At 48.6% G+C, this 24,541-nt stretch overlaps 2 protein-coding genes across 6 annotated transcripts in view; both read right to left on the reverse strand.

Annotated features, from left to right (window-relative positions):
• Positions 1–1,443: 1,443 nt before the first annotated feature.
• Positions 1,444–24,541, reverse strand: part of CHD3 (chromodomain helicase DNA binding protein 3) — a 66,496-nt gene continuing 43,398 nt past the window's right edge. For 4 of the 5 annotated variants that reach the window (XM_084806678.1, XM_084806676.1, XM_084806677.1 and 1 more), the window contains exons 21-40: positions 22,788–22,905; positions 22,187–22,311; positions 20,406–20,637; positions 19,859–20,025; positions 19,159–19,336; positions 18,460–18,525; positions 17,783–17,868; positions 17,125–17,258; positions 15,743–15,887; positions 14,889–15,054; positions 14,263–14,381; positions 11,560–11,713; positions 10,117–10,218; positions 9,440–9,580; positions 8,969–9,077; positions 7,359–7,491; positions 5,933–6,128; positions 4,681–4,844; positions 3,975–4,101; positions 1,444–2,436 (exon numbers count right to left, since the gene is read on the reverse strand). In XM_084806678.1, coding sequence (XP_084662804.1) covers positions 2,339–2,436; positions 3,975–4,101; positions 4,681–4,844; positions 5,933–6,128; positions 7,359–7,491; positions 8,969–9,077; positions 9,440–9,580; positions 10,117–10,218; positions 11,560–11,713; positions 14,263–14,381; positions 14,889–15,054; positions 15,743–15,887; positions 17,125–17,258; positions 17,783–17,868; positions 18,460–18,525; positions 19,159–19,336; positions 19,859–20,025; positions 20,406–20,637; positions 22,187–22,311; positions 22,788–22,905 — 2,760 coding nt within the window. In that variant the 3' untranslated portion in view covers positions 1,444–2,338. The remainder of the gene's footprint in view (positions 2,437–3,974; positions 4,102–4,680; positions 4,845–5,932; positions 6,129–7,358; positions 7,492–8,968; positions 9,078–9,439; positions 9,581–10,116; positions 10,219–11,559; positions 11,714–14,262; positions 14,382–14,888; positions 15,055–15,742; positions 15,888–17,124; positions 17,259–17,782; positions 17,869–18,459; positions 18,526–19,158; positions 19,337–19,858; positions 20,026–20,405; positions 20,638–22,186; positions 22,312–22,787; positions 22,906–24,541) is intronic. The other variant, XM_084806674.1, reaches the window with a different exon arrangement.
• LOC146343114 (uncharacterized) lies at positions 12,045–12,911 on the reverse strand. The gene has a single exon (XM_084806679.1). It carries the CDS (start codon positions 12,829–12,831, stop codon positions 12,070–12,072), a length of 762 nt encoding a protein of 253 aa, XP_084662805.1. The 5' UTR covers positions 12,832–12,911; the 3' UTR covers positions 12,045–12,069.

A 24,541-nucleotide genomic window follows, 5' to 3' on the forward strand; every position in this document is an offset into this window, starting at 1 on the left:
CTCCCAGAGACAAACGGAGACGGTCTATAAAGGATTTTGTAGAAATTCAGCAGCGCCTGGAATTGGGCTCTGGAACCAAGGCTTAATATTACACTGATATCCTCTCTCTCTCTCTCTCTCTCTCTCAAGGTTCCTCCAGCATGAGGCAGCCTATCGGGCACAGAACGCTGATTCTGAGTGGCCCTGGCCCGCAGCAGCCCACCTTTCTATTTAACTCACTGGAAGCCCACAGCAAGGCAGAATTTACAACGCTTTGTAGTCTTCTCAGTTTTGGCCTCAGTCATGGAGTTCCCTGTCCAGAGAGTTCCAGCTTGGTCTCTTTAACCTCAGTTTCATCTCCAGGTTGCTCCTCAACATTGGCAGCTAAGACATGGAGGCCCTCGCCTGTTTATAGCTGTTGTTTTGCCTCTCTCTGCTTTTCAGGATGGCTATTTCAGACCCTCATGATTCCTCTGCCCACCACTGGAATGCAGCCCCTGAGATCTTCTCCACAACTGAATTCGGCCCTCAGGCTGAAGAAAGTTCCCTGTTCCTGGCTTGAACAGCGTGAGGTAGGAGTCTCCTCTGATGCAGTAGTGTGTGTGGCAGTGCTGCTAATGACTTGGGATGTGGCGCCTGTGGCCATGTTTCCTAGCATCATTGTGACTGATGATGGTGCCAGTAATGAAGTGTCAAAGCAAGTTTTGAACATCATCTCGTATCATAGATTTTAAAGATGCACCAGGCAATGGAGCATCTTGGCAATGTGGAGCAAGGGAATGTACCGAATTCCAGCATGGCTGGGTTGCTTAATTATTCCTCTTCCAGCACAACTGGAGGCCAGTACCTCTTCCCCTCTACAAGGTGCTCACAAGGACTTGCAGTGAGCATCAAGTGAGACAGCCGAGCTTACAGACCTTGGCTTCCACATCTTCCCTGGTGTAGTGTTGGGAGGATGAATTTGAATTTGAAGCCAATGTGCTGGGAAAGCATGTGCAACCCTTTCAGTTATCAGCTCTTCTCAATGGCAACACCATACCACTCGGCCCACTTTATCTCCGCCAAGCATCTCTGGTTCCAAAGCGATCGTCTTGCAGCATGCCTGCTGGTGGAGATCTCAGTGTGGTGCTTCCCTAGTTCATCATGTGGCAGTTCCACACCCAGGATAAGGATCTGGAGCCCTCGTGTCATTCAGTCTTTCTCCAGTGCCACACAAGTCCCTCCTCTGTGCTGAGCCAGCATAAGAACAGTGAAGGGTGCCCTAAGAAAGAGGGCCCCTCCCACTCTTGAGCACAGCCTTCCCCAACTTGGTGCTGGCTGGGAATGATGGGGGTTTCAGTCCAACACACCTAGAGGGCGCCAGGCTGGGGGAGGCGGGATTAAGCCATCCGGCAACGTTCCCTTTCAAACCCAGACAGAGCCTCATTTCCCAACCCACACAAAGGAGGCATAAGACATCCAGGTTATGTAGCCAAGGAAACAGTGCCTTTATTCTGCAAGGTTTAAACAAGAAGTGACTTGAGATTCGGCAACAAATGCAGGAGTGCAGTTCAGCCCCGCTGTTGCCTCTACCCCACCCGCCAACAAACCTGCTTTCAAGGATGAGGGCAGCAGGAGGGGAGAGTCAGCCCCACTACCCCCCCCCCCAAAGCAGGGGACACTCCTGGGAGGGCACACTGCTGAAGTCTGGTGCCCTGTTTTCCAGATACAGGAAGGTGGGTGGGGTTGCTCCCCATCCCAATGCGTTCTCAGAACAGAACATGCTAGGGAGTGTGTCCCCCTCCCTAGTCTGCCCCATTATTGCCCCACAGGGGGTTCGAGCACAAGTGGGAATGGGGTTAAACATACAGGATGAGTGTGTATACATTATATATATATTCATATTTATAGAGTCACTTTGCAGTGCTTCTCAAAGATTCAACACTGCTGGAGGCAAATGCCACAAGGCAGACCACCCCCTCCCCTGTCACACAGGCAGGACACTCCGAAGATGGAGCCCTGGAAGTCTGGGATTTTAATTCCACTCCTGCTGCTCCTGCCACTCTAGCCTCAAGCCAGGAGCAGAACCCAAGTGTGTCCTGGCTCCCAAACAACTCTCTGTTGTTCAGAACCAACTGGTTTAGAGACCTGCCTCCCCACTCCCAAAAGGGGAAAGAGAGGGGCTTAGGAACAGCAACTAAATCAAACACAAGGGAGCTGAAGTGGGCATTATTCACCCCCCTCCCCACCCCCAAGGCAAAGCCATCGACATGATCAGAAAAAAAAAGAAGAGGAGAGGCTTGAGGGGAGTGTGTCCCTTCTCCCAGAGGCAGGACCTGTCCAGAAATGACCAGCTGGGCAAGCCAGCCCAGGTGCCCCCTCAGTCGTCTATGCAAATCACCTCCCCGCTTTTCGCCTCTTTCTTCTCCAGGCTCTCACCTTCCTTCTCCTTCTTCACAATCACAGGGGGACCATTGGCTGCAATTACAAGGCAAAAAAATAAGAAAGTGCAGGATTAGCTGGAGACAGGACTCGGAACTGGCAGCCCCCACCCCTTGGCCAGGGGGCAGGGGGATCCTTGGAGCCCAGCATTCAGTCTTCCAACAGTGCCAAGCCCCTGAAGGCTGCCTTCACCAAACATGTTGGGCATTTTACTATTTTCTTAAACTATACCTTCTCAGTACCATCCTGAGGCTATGTTTTCTAATGTTGATGATGGCGACTAGCATAACTGGCTTTTAAAAAGGATGAAACATCAGGGCAGGGGCAGAGGAGAGAAAAGAAGCACATTTTGTGGTCACCAGCTAAAACTGCAGCACCTGTGCTCTGAGGTGGGATACTTTTGACTGTCTGATGGTGGTGACTGAGAACAGGGTATGGTTGGCCTGTCATCACCTTGTGTTGCTTTTTTTATTTTCTAGCTTGCCACTGTTGGAAGACAAAGCACTGGGCTCTTTGGTGCCTTTTTTCTCTCATCATCAACATCAGCCTGGTGACAAAGAGTTCCAAGAGCAAGTCCCATTGCTCTAGGCAGTGGCATTACTAGGCACTTTAAGAGATTTGGGGCTCAATCTTTCCATTGGTATCAAAGGAATCTTTTTAGCTTAATTGCCATGCCCCGGGGCGGGGGGGAGGGGATTTTGGTGGGGAGGGGATTTTGGTCGGCCAGGGTAAACCTTCCCTCTCCCACTGTGATCCCCTGGAAATCCACCCCCTTCCCCTGCATAGTAGCTAAGCTTAAGAAAAAATCTCCCATTAGCACCAATGGAAATATATTTTCTAAACTACATTACCGTGTTAGGGCAGGGGAGGGGAGGGGGAGGTTGGGCAGGTGTTGCAGCATATAAGGAGTGTAAACCTTTCCCTCCCCAGCTGCAACCCCCCCTTGAAGATTGTCCCCTGCATGGCAATTAAGCTGAGAAGAAACCCTTCCATTGGTACCAACGGACACTTAGGGCACTGGGGAATTGATCCAGGGCTGTGAGAAATAGACTTGGGGCCAGGGTCCATGGCCCAGGCTTAGCAACACCCCTGCCTCTAAGCCCAGGATCATCTGAGTATAACGAAAGCCAACCTATGGAGGTGATTCTTAGGAGAGGAAAATCAGCTCCTCCCTGGCTCCCCCACCAATCTCTGCTCTAACTCCCAAGCTCCCACTGCCCCACCTCCAACACACACACATGCCTTGAGCCAAGGACAGAACAGGAATGCTGGGGGCCCTTCCCCACATGTTACTGACCCTCCTCTGCCCCAACTACCCAGGAGTCTGCATTTCCCACTGCTTCAGCTTAATAAGCCTCCCAGACCTGTCCTGATTTCCTGTTCCAAGGATACATTTTTCTTCCTACCTAGTGGTCTGGAATGGAGGCAGGAGGCCCTCCCTGATAATGCAGTTCTGGCGACTGTCCCACGCCAAGCATTCCATGTGCAGCCACAGTAATGCCCCCCTCCCCCATAAGCCTGCCGTTATCCCAACATGGCTTTGCTCAGCCATTCCCCACTCACCCACAACGAACCTGTGATGAAGGAGCCAGTTGGCATTTGGCTGTAGTTGGCGCCCAGGGTGGGCAGCGTCCCGCCAGCAGTGGCACCAAAGGAGCCCCCAAAGGTAGGAGGAGTGGCATATGGCCCAGGGGGAAAGGCCTGTGAAAGGGGGGAGGGGAGGGAAGAGGGGGAGGGGACAATTGAGTTCCAACCACACTGCAGATAAAATGCCACAGTAGATGATATGCTCAGCTCGAGGCAACAAGAACAGCAGGGCACTCTTGTATTTAACAAGTCGCCTGGTCACCACAGACAATCAAGAATTCCATGCAGGTGAATGGCTGGGCTGGTGGGGGAGGGGTGGATCACTCTGTTCCTCCCTCACCAATCCCCTTGGCAGAAGGCAATTTGTTTCACTACCTTGTGTTTTCATGCTGGCTGTGGCACAGGGGCATCTCCTCCTCCGCAGCCAGCACTGAAACACAGGCTACTAATCTCTTTGCAATCTAATAAACATTTTCACAGCTAGTGACTTTTCAGGGCTTATTTACAAGGTTGTACATAGTTTTGGGTGTTCAATCTTTCACAAAGCTTTTTATCGATTTTATCATTCACATGAACTGAAATGAAACAGCAGTAGGTCCTGTCATGAACTGCCCCCACCCCTCACCCATGCTGGCGATCTCATTATAGGCCTGTCAGGGAAATGACAGAGTGAAGTGGGGGGCAGGTGGTTACCGGGGCAGTCTGAGTCTCATTCCCTTTGCTTGCCAAGCGACTGAGGATGCTGCGTTCAGACATCTGGAGGCGGGCAGCAATTGGAGGGATGCGGGAAAGCGTGGCTGGGAGGCGTGTCACATCCGCCTTCATGTCGCTGAGAAGCTCCTCCAGCTGGTTCAGCACTGGTAGGCCGGAAGGAGAGTGAGAGAAAGAAGGAGACAGAAGGAGAAAGAGACCGAAATCTGTCAGGGTGGCAAAGCCCATGTTAACAGATGACCTCTCCTGGCACCCATGACCTATTTGCCAAACCTACCGTGAAAGGTAATTATTTTATCAAGTACATGGACTAGGACCATTTGTTCCTGAGCTAAACTTGCTCCAGGGACACTAACGAAATGAGTTAAAGCAATGCCTATCCATTTTCCCTGCCCATCAGTCACAAAGGAGGGACTCAACCCGCTACCCAGACTATCCATCACGAAACACAGAAGGAAGAATGTCCCAAATAGCCTCAGGGCTAGTTTTTTCTGAGTGGATGGGGGTGGGGGGGAATGAATGTACCAAAGATACTTATGGGAGACTAAACACAAGAGATACTCACATGATACTTGTGAGGGGGGACACCAGAGAAACTCACAGGGAAACAAACCAGAGATACTTGAGAAATGCACCAGAGATATGCAGTGGTGAAATATATAAGAGGTATTCACATGACACTTTGATGGGGACAAATGTGAACCAGAGCTACTCACATAATACTTGGTGGAGAAATACACAAGAGATATAAAAAGGGCATTGAGCCAGATATCCCAGAAGCACTCAGTGTATAACTCAAGATAATTTTCTGGGGATTTTTTAAAAAAAGATACATTAAAAGTATTGAAGATGACTGTGTAAAGAGATGCTCAGGGTGTTCCAGTTACACCAGAGGATACTCAGTGGAGTACTCAGCAGGCATGCTTGGCAGGGGAAGGGGGGAGATGTTCAGAAGATAAAAAGTGGCTTTGAGGATGCTCAGTTGGCACACAAAAGAGTGTTGGCAGATACTCAGAAGATACTTGTGGGATACTCCATGAATAGACCAAAGCAGATACACCAAAGATACACAGAGCAGGATCAAGGAGACAACCGTACACAGCGGCTTTTCTGATCACAACCGCACTTTAATGGATTCAGAGTGTGGTACAGAAAGACGCAGCACAGAGGCGCGGGGGTGAGGGGAGTTACATGGACTGTCCTCTCCGGGCCCGTCTACCCGCCCGCCTCTTACCCTTGTGTAGAACGGCGTTGGCAGGCTTGTTGCCAGCCAAAGATTCCTTGGACAAGTGCTGGTGGCTCTCGGCCAGACACTCCACCTCAGCAAAGCGGGTGTTGAGGGCCATGGCCGGGTGGCTGGGATCCTGAGTCATGTTCAGGTAGGCAGCTCTGCGCAATTGCTCTTCAATCACCAGGGCTTGCTCGAGGAGCTGAAGGGAGGGAGGGAACAGTGAGAGCAGAAGAGGAAATTGGGTAGCCTGAAAACTGTAACTTGTCCTAACGTGGCCTCCCTCACAACGAAACCTATGCTACGAGTTGGCATAAATTTGCTGCCAGGAGGAATAGATTCTGCATCTTTAGCAAGTTAAACAAATCCAGTGGATACACGCATTAATTTGGGTTCTTCTAAGCTCCAAGATGAGGCAGGGAGCTATGCAGAGTACTGAGGCACCACTGGAAGGCTTAACTCCCTTCTGGCTATTGAGATCTCAGGCATTATATCCAAGCTTATTTTCATAACCATAAGGCCAGAAGCGTGTTTTTAAAAGCAGAGATTCTGGTGGTGCAGGTTTTTGCACCCAGTACCAAAAGCTGGGTTGGATCCAGACTTAGTCATTCCATCAGGCTGCAGCAGGGCCACCGCCAGCCCTCCTGAGAGGCCAGTTCAGCAGGCATTGCCCTCCTGCAAGGGCCATCCAGCAGCTCTTCCATCAGGCTGCAGAGGAGGGAGAGACAGGACACAGCAGGGCCACACCGCTGCCAGCTCAGCTGGAATACCAGCCACTTTGGGCTCTTCTCTTTGAACTGTTTCCATTCAAGCTGGTCGTGAGAAGGACAACAAGAACAGCTGGCAGCCTTATAGCCATTACAGCTGGTCGACATAAGAACCGTGTAACATTAAGAATTAGTGCCTGAGTTTCTTGTTTTCATTTTCCCTCCCCTCCTCCCTTTCCTTTTGTATCATGTCCTTTTAGATTGAAAGCCTGAGGGTAAGTACTGTCTTGTTATTGATTTGCAAGCCTTTCTGGGAGCCTTTCCAGCTGAAGAGCAGGGTATAATTCATTTATTATTATTATTGTTATTGTTATTATTATTATTATTGGTTAAAGTAGAAATCAATGGGGCAAGTAAGTCATTACTAACTTAATTCCCATTGATTTCAATAGGTCTCCTCTATGTATGACTAAATCTGGATCCAACACATTGTGTTTGCACAATGTGATTGTGGAAACATACAACAACCTTGATGTATACCTTATTCATTTCAAAAGCTGCTGATTCGGTTGATATCCCTCTGACTACACTGCCAATGTTACACTGTTCAAATACTGAAAGCAACCTTTTAAGTTACACAGATCACTGTGCCTGAAGTAGTGTTCTGCGACAGTAACCAGACCTGAGCCTCTGAATTTCTATCTGGTCCCATCAGTCATTCGCACCTTGAACCTTCTGGCAAGGAACTTGTTCTTCATCTCCAAGAAGTTGCCCTTATTGGCTTCAGACTTAAAAGGCTCATTGATGATGGCAAACTGGTTGTCATTCTGGATATCCTGCCAGCGAGCATAACCGTGACTGTGGAGTGGCGCAGGGGCATTAAGGAATTGCTACAGCTGCAATCAAGAGCCTGTGTCACTTCCCAGCAAGACAGAGGCACAAGGAGCCCAACCAACAGTCACATCCGTGGTTGATGGGCTTCAGGGATGATCTGCCCTGAGCCAAGTGGCCCTGGACTGCTGCCAAGGTCTTGCCCAGCCTTGAGACCTGAGACCCTTTAACTCATGGTGGGCAGCCTGTGGCCCATGGCCCGCCTGCAGCTCTTGCAGGCCTCCCATGTGGCTCACATGGGTGCCCAAGCCGCCACCACCAAACCACGCTCCCACAAGCCCACCACTCAACTGTCTGCAATGGAGAGGATGGCACAGGGTGAGGGGAGGGTTAATTCTCTCCTCCCTGCATGCCAGTCTTCCGAGTGAGTGAGTGAGTGTGTGTGTGTGTGTGTGTGTGTGTGTGAGAGAGAGAGAGAGAGAGCGCACATGCGAGTGGGGGGGAAGCACTCAACAGCATGTGGTCCCTGCCCCATCTGGCCACTGCAGGCAAAAAGGTCGCCTGTGCCTGCTTTAATTGGGGGTGCCAAGAATGGAACTTGGGACCTTTGAGATGTGTAGGGCATCCTTTTCAGCTACTTTTGAGCTCACATAGCTCCATGAAGAGAAGTTTAAGTGCAAAAAAGCAGGGCATTTTAAGAACATTTTTGTGGTTACGTTGATAATTTCTCAATTTCTATACCACCCAATAGCCAAAGCTCTCTGGGTGGTTCACAAAAATATAGGGATGGAGCAGGCTGTGTCCCTAGCTCAAAATCCCATGCACGCTTGGGGAGTGAGCTCAAGAGGGCTACTTCCTGAGCAAAATCTCTCTGTTCCCCCAGCACCCCTTTTCAGCTCCTTGACTGCCGGTGACACACACAGTTTCAAAGCTTCTAGGGTGGAAGAAGTTGCTGGGCCCTAATGCCTACCTGGTCATTGTTGGAGAACACCCCAGGAGCAGCAGAGCAGCCATTCAGTAGGTGGTAGAACCCAGAAACTCCCCACCTCTTTGCAGCCTTGGAATAACTGTACCAGGGTAGGCTGGGGTAGCCTCCCATGGTAGGAAGTCGACACTTCTACTGCTTGCAGCACTCAAGAGTCATGTTTTCCATGGAGAATCCCAGTGGTAAACATTCCTACAGCTGAGAACAGCTGCTGGGGCTTCACCTGCTCTAGGATGGCTGCTTGGAATGGTTAGCTGGTAGCCAGTGGCCCACCTGGGGAATGCCATCCCCAAGCCCACCCTTGGGCTAGACACTAATCCCAAATTCCTGGTACTCATCTCTCAGGGCTGTCAAGAGTTCTGTAACAAGGGTTGTATCCTAGGCCAGGGAACACCTCTCCTGATGCAAGTATGGGTTCTCCACCCATCTGTTTCCACAAGGGGGAGTTTGTTCTCCTCGTTTGCCCAGAGTCACACCACACACACACACACACAATCTGCTCTCTTGGGTCAAGGATACAGGACAATGCCAGCCAGTAGCCAGTAATCATGTCGGCGGTGCCAGATTTCATTAAGCTTACTGGAGGAGATGGCAGCTCGCTCCTCATTCTGCCATAGGGTGTGGAGTTCTGGAGAGGAAGAAAGAGACAGAGAAATGTGCACAGACAGTGTGACACTTGAGTAACCCTTGATAAAATTAAGTGCCTTATTTCTCTTCATAAGGCGCATAGCCACCTATCATTTCAAGCAGCAGACATTACTCCCACATGTGGGTGCAGTGCACATGTTATCCCTCTTAATAAAGCCAAACATTAATACTGCTTGTTTCAGGCTTCCTGAAGCAAACAGGAGATATTCTTCCCCTTGATGACCAAAGGAGGCAGCTGGGACTTGAGGGTGTGTACACTCACTTGCCGCCTTGCTGGGCCACATCCGCTCCAGGCCCTGGTGCATCCCCACTGTGGGTCTAGCCCCACATGCCACAACTTACCTGTGAAGCCACCGTCAGCAATGTTGAACATGAACCGGGGCTTCTCAGTCTTGTCCTCCTTCTTGCCATTGTTCCGGTTCTCTTCTTTGACACTGCCAGCTCTGGGCTCTTTTCCCGTCTCCCTCTCGGCTTTCGCCTCTTCTTTTAAGAAGGAAATTTAATCTATGAAGGCAAATGAGGCCACCAAGTCCCACATTCTCCATCCCGTCCTACAGTCCTTGCCTGCTCCACATTTCGTCTTCCCTGCTGGAGGGTGCTGGCAGAATGCAACATAAGCCATACCGATGACTCGAAAGCCTCCCTCCCTCTAGTCTCAGCCATGTAGAATCGTCCTGTACAAGGCAGCTAATTTCTGAGGGGGAAGGTGGGGAGGGGGTCATGACTGGTTCTCTTTGCCCTTTCCCAAAGAGCACCTCCAAATCTTGCCACTAGGCTATTCCCAGAAGCCAGGGCGACACAAAGGAACAGAAAATGAAGAAGGAAGGCTATCATATGACCCTTTCCCAGCCAGTGTCCTGAACTGTTCATTTCACCTTCCTTGATCAGCCTTGGATGGTGACATAAATACAGCCCTAGACTGTAGAGAGCCTTAGCTCATGTCCCGCTATGGGACTGATTCTCAGCAAACACAAGTGTATTCACCCCACCATCCTTTTGCCTCATAAAGCACACATTACCTTTCTTCACCTCCTGCATCTCCCCCTCAGCCTTTTCCTTACTCTCATCACTCTCAGTGGGTTTCTCATCAGCCACAGGTTTCTCTGGATCAGCATCTGGAACTTCGGAAAGTACAGGGAGAATGTAAGGGAATGCAGCTGGGCATTTGGGGAAGGGGGGGAGGGAAAAGTCCTCATACACTGCCAATGGCCTCTGCTTGATTACCGACACAGAACCCAGGAACATACACTAAAAACTTGAGTGTTTGTGGTCATGCCAAGTTGCATGGAATCTTTGCTATCTCCTTTCATCTTTCTTAAAAACAGCCAAAGTTTCTTGCTCTCTTTGCAGACCTACACGGAAGATGGAAGCTTAGCTAGAGCTCCCACTGATTAAAAGCTCATCTTACCAATGCCAGGATGTTTAAGTTAGAATCATAGAATAGTAGGGTTGGAAGGGGCCTATAAGACCATCAAGTCCAACCCCCTGCTCAGCGCAGGAATCTAAGTCAAAGCATCCCTGACAGATGTTGTCATCACCACTGCTTTGTGAATGCTCACTGTGATTATTTAACACACATAGAACCTTTAATGTAATTGTGTTTTTTGCATTTCATGTCCCCCTTACCTCAGTGCTTACAGTCTGCCCTCCCACCCCACCCCTTCCCAGCACAGACACAAACACCCAACCCTGCAAACCTACAGTTTTTATATTATGTTTTTGTATTTTATGGTTTTAAGTTTTGTTTTGTAAACTGCCCAGAGAGTTTAGGCTATTATATAGAAATGTAATAAATAAATACATAAAAATAAATAATACCTCATTCATCTGATGAAACAGACTCCAGTTCACAAAAACATATGCCATACTAAATCTGCCAGTCTTTAAGGCAAGGGTAGGAAATGTGGTGCCTACAGGCACCAATATGCCCCCAGACAACTTCCTTGGTGTCCACCAACACCCTACTCCTTCCAATTTTTAAAAAATATGTTTATATTTTCTTACTGGCAGCTGGGATTGTTTCAAAGTGAAGTGGAAGCCTCTAGCTGCTGCCATCTTAATTTCCCATGAATTCCTCTGGGCAGGTGACTTGTCCTTTGGGACACTAGCTATGCCCACCCATGGCAGTCACTTTATGGCTGCGTTCCTTACATTTCCAGAGGTGCTGACGGGCCCAAAAGGTTGCCTACCCCTGCTTTAAGGTGTCACAAGGTTCTTGGCTGGTTTTGCGGCAACAGACTAACAGGGGCTACCCCTCTGGAAGCCCTTCACAGATCCATGTTCCTTTTCTCTTTGACAACAAAAAGTAGGTGGGGATTCCTGGGGCACAAAAAGGTTTGCCAGATAGGAAAGACTGAAAAGTTCTGACTGCTCTTTGTACATCTTTTATTTACTCACCAGATCTGCATCCTCTCCCACACTTACTTTCCTTGCCACAAAAAAAATTTGTTATAAACCTTTACCCAATTTCTCTTTCTCTTCCTTGACTGCAGGCTCAGCTTCCATCTCTTTCTCCCCAAGTGCCATTGACCCCTCTTCCTCAGGCTTCTTGGATGATTCCAGCTCTGCTTTCTCCCCTGAGAATGTGGCAGAAATGGGCTGCTCGGGGGCTGAAGGCTGGGAAATGCAAAGCACAGGAATGCATGTGCACTGCTGCTGACATATAAGATTGCCCTCAGGGCAGGATCAAGGTGAACAGAGGCTAAGGACAAGTTCTCATTTGGGAGACCCAGAGCAGGTATGCAGGTGGTGGTGGTGGTGGTGGTGGTTGTTATTATTATTATATTTATACCCCGCCTTTTCCCCAGTACTGGGACACAAGGCGGCTTACAAACATTAAAACATATACAATTAAAACATATAAAATATACAAAAGTTAAAATATAATTAAACAACAATACAATTGAAATTATATAAAAAACTTTAAACAGCATTTTAAAACAGCATTTTAGCAGTTTACCCCCAGGTTCCAACTATGTCCCAAAGGCCTGCTGGAATAAGAATGTTTTAGCCTGTCTCTGGAAACACATCAAGGAGGGAGCCATTCTAGCCTCTCTGGGAAGGGCGTTCCACAGCCGTGGAGCAGCCACTGAGAAGGCCTTCTCCCGGGTTCCCACCAAACATGCCTGTGACACTGGTGGGACTGAGAAAAGGGCCTCCCCAGAAGATCTCAGGACACGGGCAGGTTCATAAGGGAGGATACTGTCTTTCAGGTAACCTGGACCGGAGCCGTATAGGGCTTTATAGGTCATAGCCAGTACTTTGAATTGTGCCCGGAAACTGACTGGAAGCCACTGAAGCTGTTTTGACAAGGGAGTAGTATGATCCCTGTAGCCAGCCCCAGTCAACAGTCTGGCAGCCACTCTTTGGACCAGCTGCAGTTTCCGAACACTCTTCATAGGCAGCCCCACGTAGAGCGCGTTGCAGTAATCCAAACAGGATGTAACTAAGGCATGTGTCACCATGGCCAGATCAGACATCTCCAGGAATGGGCACAGTTGGCGCACTAGTTTTAACTGTGCAAAAGCACGCCTCACTACCGCTGAAACCTGAGCATCTAGGCTTAGGGCTGAATCCAGGAGCACCCCCAAACTGCGAACCTGAGTTTTCAGGGGGAGTGCAGCCCCATCCAACACAGGCTGAATCGCTATTCCCTGATCTGCCTTTCGACTGACCAGGAGCACCTCTGTCTTGTCTGGATTAAGTTTCAATTTGTTCTCCCTCATCCAGTCCATTACTCATGCCAAACACTGGTTAAGGACAGAAACAGCTTCCTTGGAAACTGGTGGAAGGGAGTAGTAGAGCTAGGTGTCATCAGCATACTGGTGGCACTGAACTCCAAAATTCCAGACAACCTCTCCCAGCAGTTTCATGTAGATATGAAATAGCATGGGGGACAGAACAGAACCCTGGGGGACCCCACAAGCTAATGGCCACGGAGTCGAACAGACATCCCCCAACACCACCTTCTGAGTTCATCCCCCTAGGAAGGAATGGAGCCACTGTAAAACAGTACCTCCAAGTCCCATCCAGTGAGGCGTCCCAGAAGAATACCATGGTCAATGGTATCGCACGCCACTGAGAGGTCCAGCAGAACTAACAGGGACACACTCCCCTTGTCCAGTTCCTGGCATAGGTCATCCACCAAGGCGACCAAAGCTGTCTCTGTCCCACACCCAGGCCTGAAACCAGATTGAAATGGATCAAGATAATCCATTTCATCCAGGAACCCCTGGAGCTGGGAGGCCACCACACGCTCTAATACCTTGCCCCAAAATGGTACATTACAGACTGGATGATAGTTATCTAGTATGGTGGGATTCAGGGAAGGCTTCTTCAACAGAGGTCTCACAACTGCCCCTTTTAAGCATAGTGGAACAATGCCTTGTTCCAGAGAGGCATTAACCACTCTCGTTGTCCACTCAGCCAGTCCTCCTCTGGACTCTTTAATAAGCCAGGAAGGGCAAGGATCCAGCATATATGTGGTGGCTCTCACTGCTCCAAAGATCCTGTCCACATCCTCAGGCTGCACAAACTGAAAAGAATCCATCAACACTGAACAAGCAGGAGCCAAAGTGACATCCACAGGATCTGCATCAACTACAGCATCCAAGTCAGAATGGATCTGAGCAATTTTATCAGCAAAGTGCTGGGCAAATTGTTCACAGCAGGCTGTCGAGTGGTCAGAATTTTCATCACATTGGCCAGGATGTAGAAGGCCCCTGGCCACTTGAAACAGCTCCGCTGGCTGGCTCCTTGCAGATGCAATGGTGGCAGAAAAGAAAGGCATCTTTGCTGCCCACACTGCCACAGAGTAGGCTTTCAGATAAACTCTAGCCCGTGTTCGATCAGACTCATTCCGAGTTTTCCACCGTCGCTCTAGTCTCCATTTCAGGTTCCAGCTGCAAGACTGTTTAGCAGCATTTCTACCACCCTTTGAGCCAGTGACAGGTCAACATGGGAAACAGGGAGAAGAAGAGAACAAGGCACACTGTCATGATGTCCATTTGCTGCCTTCTCTACCAACACCCTGATAGCTTCCGTAGAGCCATTCCTTCTGAAAATATTCCCCAAATATTTCCCACAAGGTACCCCCCCACCACAGACAGCCCACTTGCTCCGCCCTGAGGACCATGCACAAGGGAATCCCCTGAACAAGCACAAACCTCGATCTCCATTTTCTCGCAACCCTTGGCTTCCTTCTCCAGCTTCTCGTCTTTGGCCTCTGAATCCTCCTTTTCTGTCAGGATCCCCCCTTCCCCTTTGTCACTTGGAGCCGGGGTAGCTGGTGAGATGAAGATCATGATAATCTGCCCTGGAGTGTATCCATCCTCCTTTCCTTCTCAAATGCAGATTTCATGATAACCCTATATACCTTAGGACTAACCTTGAGCTGAACTGAACTGCAGATATTCCAAATACATGCAACACATAACATTTTAAGAAACCAAATTTTGACTTAATTTATGCTATTACTAATACAAACGTTTTATTAAACTAAATCTGGTTTCATTTACACTGGTATCAGCATAGAGTGACTTGACATTAAACAATGGGGCATAATTCTAACTTCTTTGATACTAGTATGAATTTGGGGCGATTTACTGGTGTGTAATAGGCATCCCACTTCTCAGAGACAGGGCAGGACAGAAATCCTAAAAAAAGAAAATCAGTTTGGCCTGATTCTAAAGCCAGTTGGAGGGCCTCTCTTTTCTCTGATGGAAATGATTTAGAGTTTCCATCACCCTCACAAAGGATCCTGCCTTGTTCTCTGTTACCCCTAGGTGAGTACCTGGCTTGGAAGTGCATGGAGTATTCGTGCAGCTAGGGTCTGGAGTGGTGGTAGAAGTTTTGATTGTGGGGGATGACGCTCTGGAGGACTTTTTGGAGTCAGCGCTGGGGTCAGGCATCAATTCGGGCATGCTCCAGCGGCCATTAATATGTTCAAACTCTTGTACCTGTCACGCAAAAAGACATACACCCCTCTGTCAGCAAGTACATTTTAGCTGCAGTGATGAGGGCTACAAAAACAAGCCAATACAAAGAAATATGGGAGAAAGGTCCAACCTGTGGACTCAGATGGACGTTTGTTATGAGGGATTCCTCTTACCAAGATGACTGTGGTGCTCCTAGAATCATAGAATAGTAGGGTTGGAAGGGGCCTACAAGGCCATCGAGTTCAACCCCCTGCTCAATGCAGGAATCCAAGTCAGAGCATCCCTGACAGATGGCTGTCCAGCCTCGTCTTGACAGGCTGGGTCCTAACAAGCACACAGAAGACTGACATGCAAATTCACAGGCCTGAACTTCAGTTCATGCTAAAAGTGTCTAAGCCAGACTTCCCCAAGCTGCTAACCTCCCGAGATGTTGGACTACAACTCCCAGCATCCCCTAGCCAGCCATCTGGAGGGCAGCAGCTTGGGAAGGCCACTCTAAGCAGACAAATGTTGTGCATTCTCAAGCTCCCCCCCCCCCCCCGATTAGCAAATATTTTTTTTTTAAATAAAGAATTCCAAGATACTCTTCCTTCCCCTTAGAGGAAAGAAGCCATATACACATTCATGCTGAATAATTTATAGGGCACTGGATGGTCTAGTTTTTCCCATTACCCACCTGCCTTTCTTGCACAGTGGTCAGATTCCATACCTTTTTCTTTACCAGAGACATCACCCCTATCCGTGTCAGGACCTGCTGCCTTGAGAGACCCTCCCTCGGCACCCCATCAGCAAAGGTCTCTGAACCGTCAGCCCCAGGCTCGCAGAGGTGTCTCATGAACAGAGAGACGTATGCCCTGAGGAAGGAGAAAATCCAATGGCTGAGTGAGGGAAAAATCACCAAAGGAAGATGGGATCTTGATCCATCTCCATCCACCTGCTCAGGGAACTGGAGCAATTCCCCTAATGAGGAATGGTTACAACATTCAGGGCTTTTAGTTTAGAAAAAAGGTGGGTAAGGGGGGACATGATAGAAATGTATAGAATTATGCATGGTATAGAAAAAGTAGATAAGTTTTTCTCCCTCTCTCATCATTCTAGAACCTAAAGGGAGCTAAATGGTGGGAGATTCAGGACAGACAAAAGAAAATACTTCTTCAAACACTGCATAGTTTATGGAGTTCACTACCACAAGATGAGGTGCTGGCGTCCAACTTACATGGCTTTCAAAGGGAATCAGACAAATGCTACTAGTTACGATGTCTGTATGGAGAACAGCAAGTATGGATCCTCCTTAACCCCAGACACCCCACATGTAACTAGGGCCTTGGCTGTGAGTCTTGCTGCTCCTCATGTTTGCCATCAGATTTTCTTCTCATGTCTTCACCCAGTGAGCACGTCATTCTGTAACTGTCAGCCAGCTCGGTAGAAGCCATACCTCAGGCTCCCCGATGCACCTGGCCACAGCTTCCCTTTACTGAGGGATTGTTCTGCGTCTGCATGAGGGAGAGGAGGGTCACCTCTTCACCACACACTCCAGGAAACACAGACAAGAAGAATGCTTGGAGGGTGGGTCAGATGAGTAAGAACCGTCATCACTTGGCAAATAAGTGCTGAGGGCTAACCTGCCCGCCCTGTCCCAAGGGCTCAGGGTCAACTGCAACACAGAGTTATCCCTCATCCGAAAAGCCAAACTTGGCAACTTGGCATTTAGACAGAAAAGCGACTTTCCTCGCACTCGCTTATTTTGTATGATTTGTTCAGCATTGCCCATGCATGGCTTAGGGCTGAGGAATGCTGGGAGTTGTAGGACCTTTTTTCTGTCTAAACATACATAGGGTTGCACCCTAAGGGTATCTTTGTTGCCAGTTTGCCTAGAAAATTGCATTTTCTACTTTTTAATGGAAATTCAGTTTCTTGGGGCTCTGATTTTTGTGCTTGCATAGTAGGGTTATAGAAGTTATACAGCCCCAGTTATAGCTGCTTTCCAGGAGGAGCCCCAGATCTTTTAATTCAAAGCCAGGCATAGAAGGGGTCCTTCTTTCCACTGCTGAGGAGGTGCAGGTTGCAGGATATAACACACAAGGCACCTACTTGAATTCTTTCTCTGTCTTGCCCCGCAAGTCCCGGACCAGCCACTGGGAGGTGAAGGCATCTTGGGGAGGCATGCCCCAGCGCATAACAGCATTCAGGAAGGCCTTACGTTGGCGGGTGTTGAACCCCAGCACCTGAAGGAAGTGGCACAAAGGCCAGCGTCAGCCCCAAAACGTCACCATTACAACTGCAGCTAGAACGCCCCCTAACCTACTAGTAAACCTAGTAAACTAGCCATTTGCCCAGGGTGAGCAACCATTTATTTCATGCAACTCACCCAGCACTCAAGCTGCACTGCAACACGTAGGCTGTGCACAGGCTGGCAAGCTTATTTTTAAGTTTAGCTGCCTTGGGGGCCCTCTTTTGGAAACCAAGAGGCGATATAGAAATGTTTCTATAAATAAAAATAAACATTGTACTGCTGCACTAGATTCTAGTGCCTAATCAAATGTGTCGCTCCTCTTCCAATCTCTGCTCCCCGTAAACTTCTCCTTTCTCCTGCATCTTTACAATTGTCTACAAAAATAGGATTCGCTTAACAACCTGTCTGCCCACGGGTACTCTCTCTTTTCACCCCAGACGGTGTTTAAGGGAACGGGCCCAAACCACCCCTTCCAGCCCACTGCTTGCGAGCCATCCCACAAAATTGTTCTCTCACCTCAATGTTCCCACCAACCCTTGCCAGGAGTGGGGGGAGGGGCTTGTCCTTCTCATTCCGAAGCTGCCGTCTGGATTGCCGGCGACCTTGGCACACAGAGCAAGAGACAGAGGCTCACAGTCAAATCCCTGCACTGCTGTAGTATTACCGAGGCATGGCTGGGTGCCCAGAAAGCCTCCTCTGCCTGGCTTGGCCAGAGATGGAGCAGCCCTCATCAATTTGGCCCAGGAAAACCAGGAAGAGGGCCCAGTCCCCTGGCATGCCGATAGGGAGGACTGGCTGGGATCCCAGGAAGACAAGTGCAGCAGGCTGCCGTGGCAAAAAGCACCCTCCCATCACGCTCAGGCAGGCCAACCACTAGGAAAGGGCAGATCCTACCAGGTTTGCTAGGTGCGATGCAGGGGACTGGAGGCCAAGATTCAGGGACAAAGACACACAGAGTTCACACCATCAATGGCATGATTCATGCAATGTGAGCATTGCCTCTCCCCCCAGCTCAGAACGCCCAGCCATGCAGCGCATTCTCTTTGTTCCCATTCTCTGCTTGACAGGAGTTCACGCACTGTGTGGATAGAATAGGAGATGCAGGAGGCATCCCTCCCCAGGTCTACTACATGATCCTCAGGCCCCTTTAAGGCCCACACCATGCAGGAGAGGAAGGAAGAACAAGTCCTCACCTTCCGGCCTCTCATCAAAGTCTTCGTCCTCCTCTTCAGAGCCCACAGAGTACTCGGACTGATTATCTGAAACAGTATCATGCCAGTTTGCAAGCAGCATAAGACTGTCAAGACTTACACGTGTCTTCCCCGCTCCTTAACCCCATAAGGCAGCTGAGTGGAGCTACACCCAAGATCAGAGGATTCCATCGCTTCTGCACAAACTGCTGGAGGATGAAGTCACTGAAGCTCGACCATCCCTGTTTTTGAAAGCTTAAAACACCTGTCCCAATGGCCAAATATACACCCAGGTTGCCATGGCATTTTCAGCGGGGCACAATTAGAACGCACATTAGGCCATATTTCCCTCCACTGCACGATGGGAGATGCATGCCTACTTCCACATCTGACCAAAAAAACACAGCTGTCGCCATGCAGCTATGGTGGATGGGGTCTGATGTAGACACACAGTGCACCACAGATGCCGTCCTGAGCTCGGTTCTCTCCCCCTCCATCAGGCGTACCCCCTGTGGACTAGCCTGTCACAGCAGGCACAAGTGTTAGATTGCTACTGTTAACATTTTTTTTCTTCTTCATGTTCACATTTCTGGTTTAAAGAGAACAGGGAGTGGAGTCCACAAAGTTTGAAGCTGATTTCAATAGCCCAGGGGCCACCAGGTGGGCGCTCTCATCCTCCCAAGGGAACCCTGAAGCACTGACCTTGGTCCTCTTGGGCTGCGTCATTGTAGTTGACCTGTTTGCGCACACGCTTCCCCTTGCCCAGGTTGCGAGCCAAGTCCTCCTGCTGCTGTTCATAATGGTGCCGCAACAGTTTCTCCCAGTAGTCAGGGTCCACATTCTCCTCCTGCTTGATGATCTCCCGCTCAATCTCCTCAATCTGAGGTGGTAAGAGAAGGCCAGAGACAGTGGGACTCATGTGCTGGCACAAACACAGTCACCTGCGTACCAACCAGAGCCACTCCCTACAGCAGGGGCAGGGAGCCTCTTTGAGCCCAAACGCCGCACTGTTATTTTGGAGAAGCTCTTGGGAGTCACAATCCAGTGGTGGGTGGCCCCAAAGGCAAAGGGGGCTGGACCAAAGGCAACAGGGCAGGGACAAAAATGCCAGCCCATTTTAGCTTAAAGTACTTACTGCCAGTAACTAAGCCTGAGGAGAGGCATTTCAGCCTTTTAGAATGCGTATGTGTGGTGGGGGGACTGCACAAAAGCCGAGAAGTCACCAAACCATCAGTGGTTGGGGGAAAGGGGGTGTGGCTGTTGGGGGAACCCCAGAGGACCAGGGGTTCTGCACCCTTGCCCAGCCCCCATTACTCCATGCTTCAGGCGCATGCAGGCCACTCAAGAGAACAGCCTTCCTGCTGTATCAGTGACAACCTCACAGCCGCCCTGTTCCACCAACCTTGTCCTCTTCCCGAACCACATACTGCGCCACTTTGAAGGAGCTGAGGTACTCATTCATGTTCTGAACATCTGCATCATCGGTAGCATCCTGGTTACGGTCCAACAGCCGTGCAATGGCTTCGTTGTCGTAGTGGATGACGCTGCTGTCCTCCTCTTTGTTCTCCCCTGTAACAAGGTCGGGAGTGAGAGGAGAGAAGAAGTGGGGGTGGAAGTTCAAGGCTGGGACCTGGGAGATTGCCACCAGGTTGCCCCAGTCCATGCTGGGATTAATGATCAATGGATTTCACCTCCAACCCAGTCCTTGGGAAAAGTGGATTCTGCACAATAGATTTTACCCTGTAACTATTGTATCAAGAGAATTCTGCAACTCCCTCTGATGAAAAGGCTTCATCCCTCTTTGTTGGGGTTCCAAACTTGCAAGCAAATTTTGGTAAGCATGAGGCTAGACTACTGTGATGAATTTTACTTGGGTCTGTCCCTGAAGATCACAAGCTTTAACTATTTCCTGCCTCCTGAAACATCACCCACAGCAACTAACTCCTCACCTTCATTTTCATCCTTGAAAAGCTCCTCTGTGCCAAACTTGAGGATATCATCCAATTCCTGCTTGGACATGCTACCCGACTTGGAGCCCAGCCCTGGGCGGACTACCAGGTGAGTCAGCATCATCTTGCGCTTGGCCACCTGTGTAATCCGTTCCTCCACTGAGGCCCGAGTCACAAAACGGTAGATCATCACCTTGTTTGCCTGGCCAATGCGATGAGCTCTGCTGAAGGCCTGAGGGGTGGGGAAAAACAACCCAAGAAGCTCAGATAAGGATGAAATGGGCCAAAGGCATAAGAGAAAAACAGGATAGGGAATCTCTGGCTGCGGTTTCCAATACCGTCATAATTGTGGGCGGGACGGGGGGGGGGGGAGAAAGAGAGGGATGAAAAAGTTCTTAAAGCCAATGAGGTTGGAGAGGCTCCAACTGGGCTTCCACTGACTATAGAGGAAGCCTTTGCCCTGTTCTACCATTTTTAACTAGAGAAAAATCTCTAAAGAGCAAGAGCAGCGGTATCTACCCACCCCTAAACATTTTATCCAGGAAGACCCATCCATACATTCCAATATCCTTTGCTGTGGTAACTGGACCAATCCCACTATCCTAGACTGATCTAGCAAGTTTTGCCAAGAACTGTAGGCATGGTCAACCATTACTTCTCTGTGAAGCAGACAGAGGAACTTGTAAATCTAGCCTTGAAAGGAGTGAACATTCCTCTGTTCACCCATGTCTTTGTTATATTTTGCCAAGCATTAGTCTGAAACAGCCAGGAAGCTAGCAGATACAATTTGTTGTGGCCACACATAAAAACATAGGTATTGCACAAGACTGACAATAAATCCAAAGGCTGTATACTGTATGTATACAGTACTCCACTACAGACCCATCCACAGATATACTACTGTCAAGCTCTAGGCTGACCCACACCCCTGGGAGACCTCTTCAGAGGAGGAGGATTTGAATTCCTCAGCAAATCCAACTCCCACAGAAGACAGGGAAGGCAGGGATGCCTCACCTGAGGTCCCAAAATCCCCTTTGACCCCAACACAAGCCCTGCTATGGTTCCTCATTCTTCTGACTTATCCCATGGTCCTTCAGAGCACCAGCAGACTAGGTGGGACTCTCAGAGTCATCATCAGAGCACCTGCCTGGTCACCAGAAGACCCTTTTGACCAGGATTTATTCAGGAGGAAAGGCCTAGTTGGAAGCAAGGATCTACTTGTGAGGAAGAACCAGCTGTAGCCAATGAAAAAGCAGGCCCATATACAATTGGTGAATCAGGGACAGCAAGTATATAAGCCCCCAGTCTTCTCCCAGACCTTTGCTGGGTTGTTCTAACTGGTGCCTAGGACAGATATCAATCCAATCCATAATTTGGCCTGCAATTTTACAAATAGACATTTTTCTCCCTCTCCCATAATACTAGAATTGGGGTCATCCAATGAAACTGAGTGATTCAGGGCAGACAAAAGGAAGGACTTATTCACACAGTGCTTAGTTAAACTACTATTATTGGTCAGAATGGCTATATGCTACCCCCAGAATCAGAAGCAGCATGCCACTGTAAGCCCATTGCTGAAGAACATCAGCAGGGGAGGATTATCATCTTCATATCCTGCTTGCAGTCTTCCCAGAGACAACTGGCTGGGCACTGCATGAAAGAGGATGCTGGACTATGCAGGCCTCTGATCTAATCCAGCAAGGATCTTCTTATGTACTTATGTACAGTGTGAGTAAATGAGAGGCAGTCAGGGGATGCACCTAAGAGAGCAGGGGGCCTACCTGAATATCATTGTGAGGGTTCCAGTCTGAGTCAAAGATGATCACTGTGTCTGCTGTGGCCAAATTGATACCCAAACCACCTGCCCGTGTGGAGAGCAGGAAGCAGAACTGCTGAGCTCCCGGAGCTGAAAATGAACAAAGCCCTTGGTGAGTGAATGAGAGGGTGCAGAAAAGGGCAATCAAAATGATCAAGGGGCTGGAGCAACTCCCCTATAAGGAAAGGTTACAACACGTGGGACTATTTAGCTTAGAAAAAAGGAAAGTAAGAAGAGGCATGATAGAGGCATACAAAATGATGCTTGGTGGGGAGAAAGTGGATAGGGATACATTTTTCTCCCTCTCTCATGATACAAGAACCCAAATGGGTCATCCCATTAAGCTGATTAGTGGGAGATTCAGGACAGATAAAAGGAAGAACTTCTTCACACAACACATAATTAAGCTATGGAACCTGCTACCACAAGATGCAGTGATGGCCACTAATATGGGCGGTTTTAAAAGGGGATTAGACAAATTCATAGAGGGTAAGGCTATCAATGGCTATAAAAGGATGTCCATCTTCTGCCTTTGTACATCAGGCCCCAACACCTTTCATATTTACCATTAAACCTATCAATTGCCTCTTGCCGCAGGGCCCCTGTAATGCCCCCGTCAATCCGTTCATACTTGTAGCCTTCATAGTCAAGGAAATCCTCAAGAAGGTCCAGCATTTTTGTCATCTGGAAAATGAGAGTAGAAATGTAAAATTTCTACATTTTGGAGAAATTTTGAAGTCATGAAAAAATAACATATTTGGGTTTTTGGTGTGGGGGAGAGGTTGGAAATAAATAGGAAAATAAAACCACCAAAAAAGACTGTCAGAAGACCATCATGGTCAGCTGAGGCTGCTGGAATGAGCACAGCTCCTTGACAGAGGCTGAAGCCGATCTAACTGGGCTGTGTGACGCCTCCATGAGAAACTGAACTTTGATGGGCTACTGGCTGAACAGAGCCACCCATAGTGGTTTTAGTGGCAGACTGGGGACATCGGAGCAATTGGACATGCTGAGTTTTCTTTTTGTTTTGCACTTTTTTTAATGGTTGCCTCCCCCATGGCACAGAGAGGAGCAGAAAAAGGGGAAGAGGAAGAAAGCTGAAGAGGCAGTGAGGAGGGATTGTATGAGGTAATTTTTTAACAAAAAAATAAAAACCAAGGGTTAGGAAACTGTGGGAAAGCTAGAGTATGATGAGCCAAGAAAGAAAACGAGAAAGACAGCAAAGAATGGGAGAGATTCACAGTAGCAATATCCTGGGCGAAAGGCAGGGACAAACTGGAGAGGAGGAGCCTGAGAGAGCTGGGTGCTGATGAAACATTTCCACATGATCCCCGCCTTTCCTGGGTGATAGGGGAGACACAACCTATTGTGGATGCCAAACAGGGAATAGTATTGGGAGGGGGGGTTGAAATACATGCAGTACTTATTTTCTTATTAGTTCTAAACTTATTTTACTATTTTAAGAACATAAAAAACACTGTATATAACTTAGCATGCACAATTGTACTGTTTTCTCTATCTTATTTAAAAATCTTAGTTTTATTCAAACAATAACTAGAAATATACCCAGTGTTAAAGACAGAGTGCAAGATGCAGCACCCTAAGGTATCAAATGTATCTTGGTTTTTGCCAGGTGTGAAAACATGGAGAAATTGAAACCATCAACACTGCAGTAAACAAAAAGAAGCTGGGCTTGGAAAACCTCCATAGCATTATCCAGAAACAGAAGAAACAATACAAAAATGGCTTAGGAACAGGTTATTTGAAGGACTGCCTTCACTCATACAATCCAGCCTGTATATTAAGATCTGCCTCAGGGGTCCTTCTTGAGTGCCCGCCTGTAAGATCAGTCAGGCTGGCATGCACAGTAGATAGGTCCTTCTTGGTGGTGGCCCCCAAACTGAGGAACTTTCTTCCTATTGACTTGCACTTTGCCCCTTCTGTACATGTATTCAGGTGAGGCTTGAAGACAATGGGGTCTTCAATTTGAGATTGCAATTAGCTTACGCCTCTGAGAGGAGCTTCTCAATATATCCTGTATATTTGCTAATGTGGCATGTTTGCTTTTCCTTTCCTCTTGATTGTACAATGCTTCGTGAGGGCATAGCCCTAAAAATCAACTAAAATGCTTTAAACTAAGTAAATAAGGAAACTTGTAACTCCACAAAGAGGCAATGTGAAATCTGTACATGCTGTAAGCAACAAGCCCTCTTTGAACCTGTTTCCAGTTATCATAAAAAGAATCAAAGTATTTCTCTAGCCCAACAGAAATAGATCTGGGTTGTCCATGACCACACTATACAGGGATTGTAATGTCCCA

This window comes from Heloderma suspectum, chromosome 6 (genome assembly GCF_057233095.1).
Source record: "Heloderma suspectum isolate Gila_16-S chromosome 6, 16-S_ref, whole genome shotgun sequence".
Lineage (NCBI taxonomy): Eukaryota > Metazoa > Chordata > Lepidosauria > Squamata > Helodermatidae > Heloderma > Heloderma suspectum.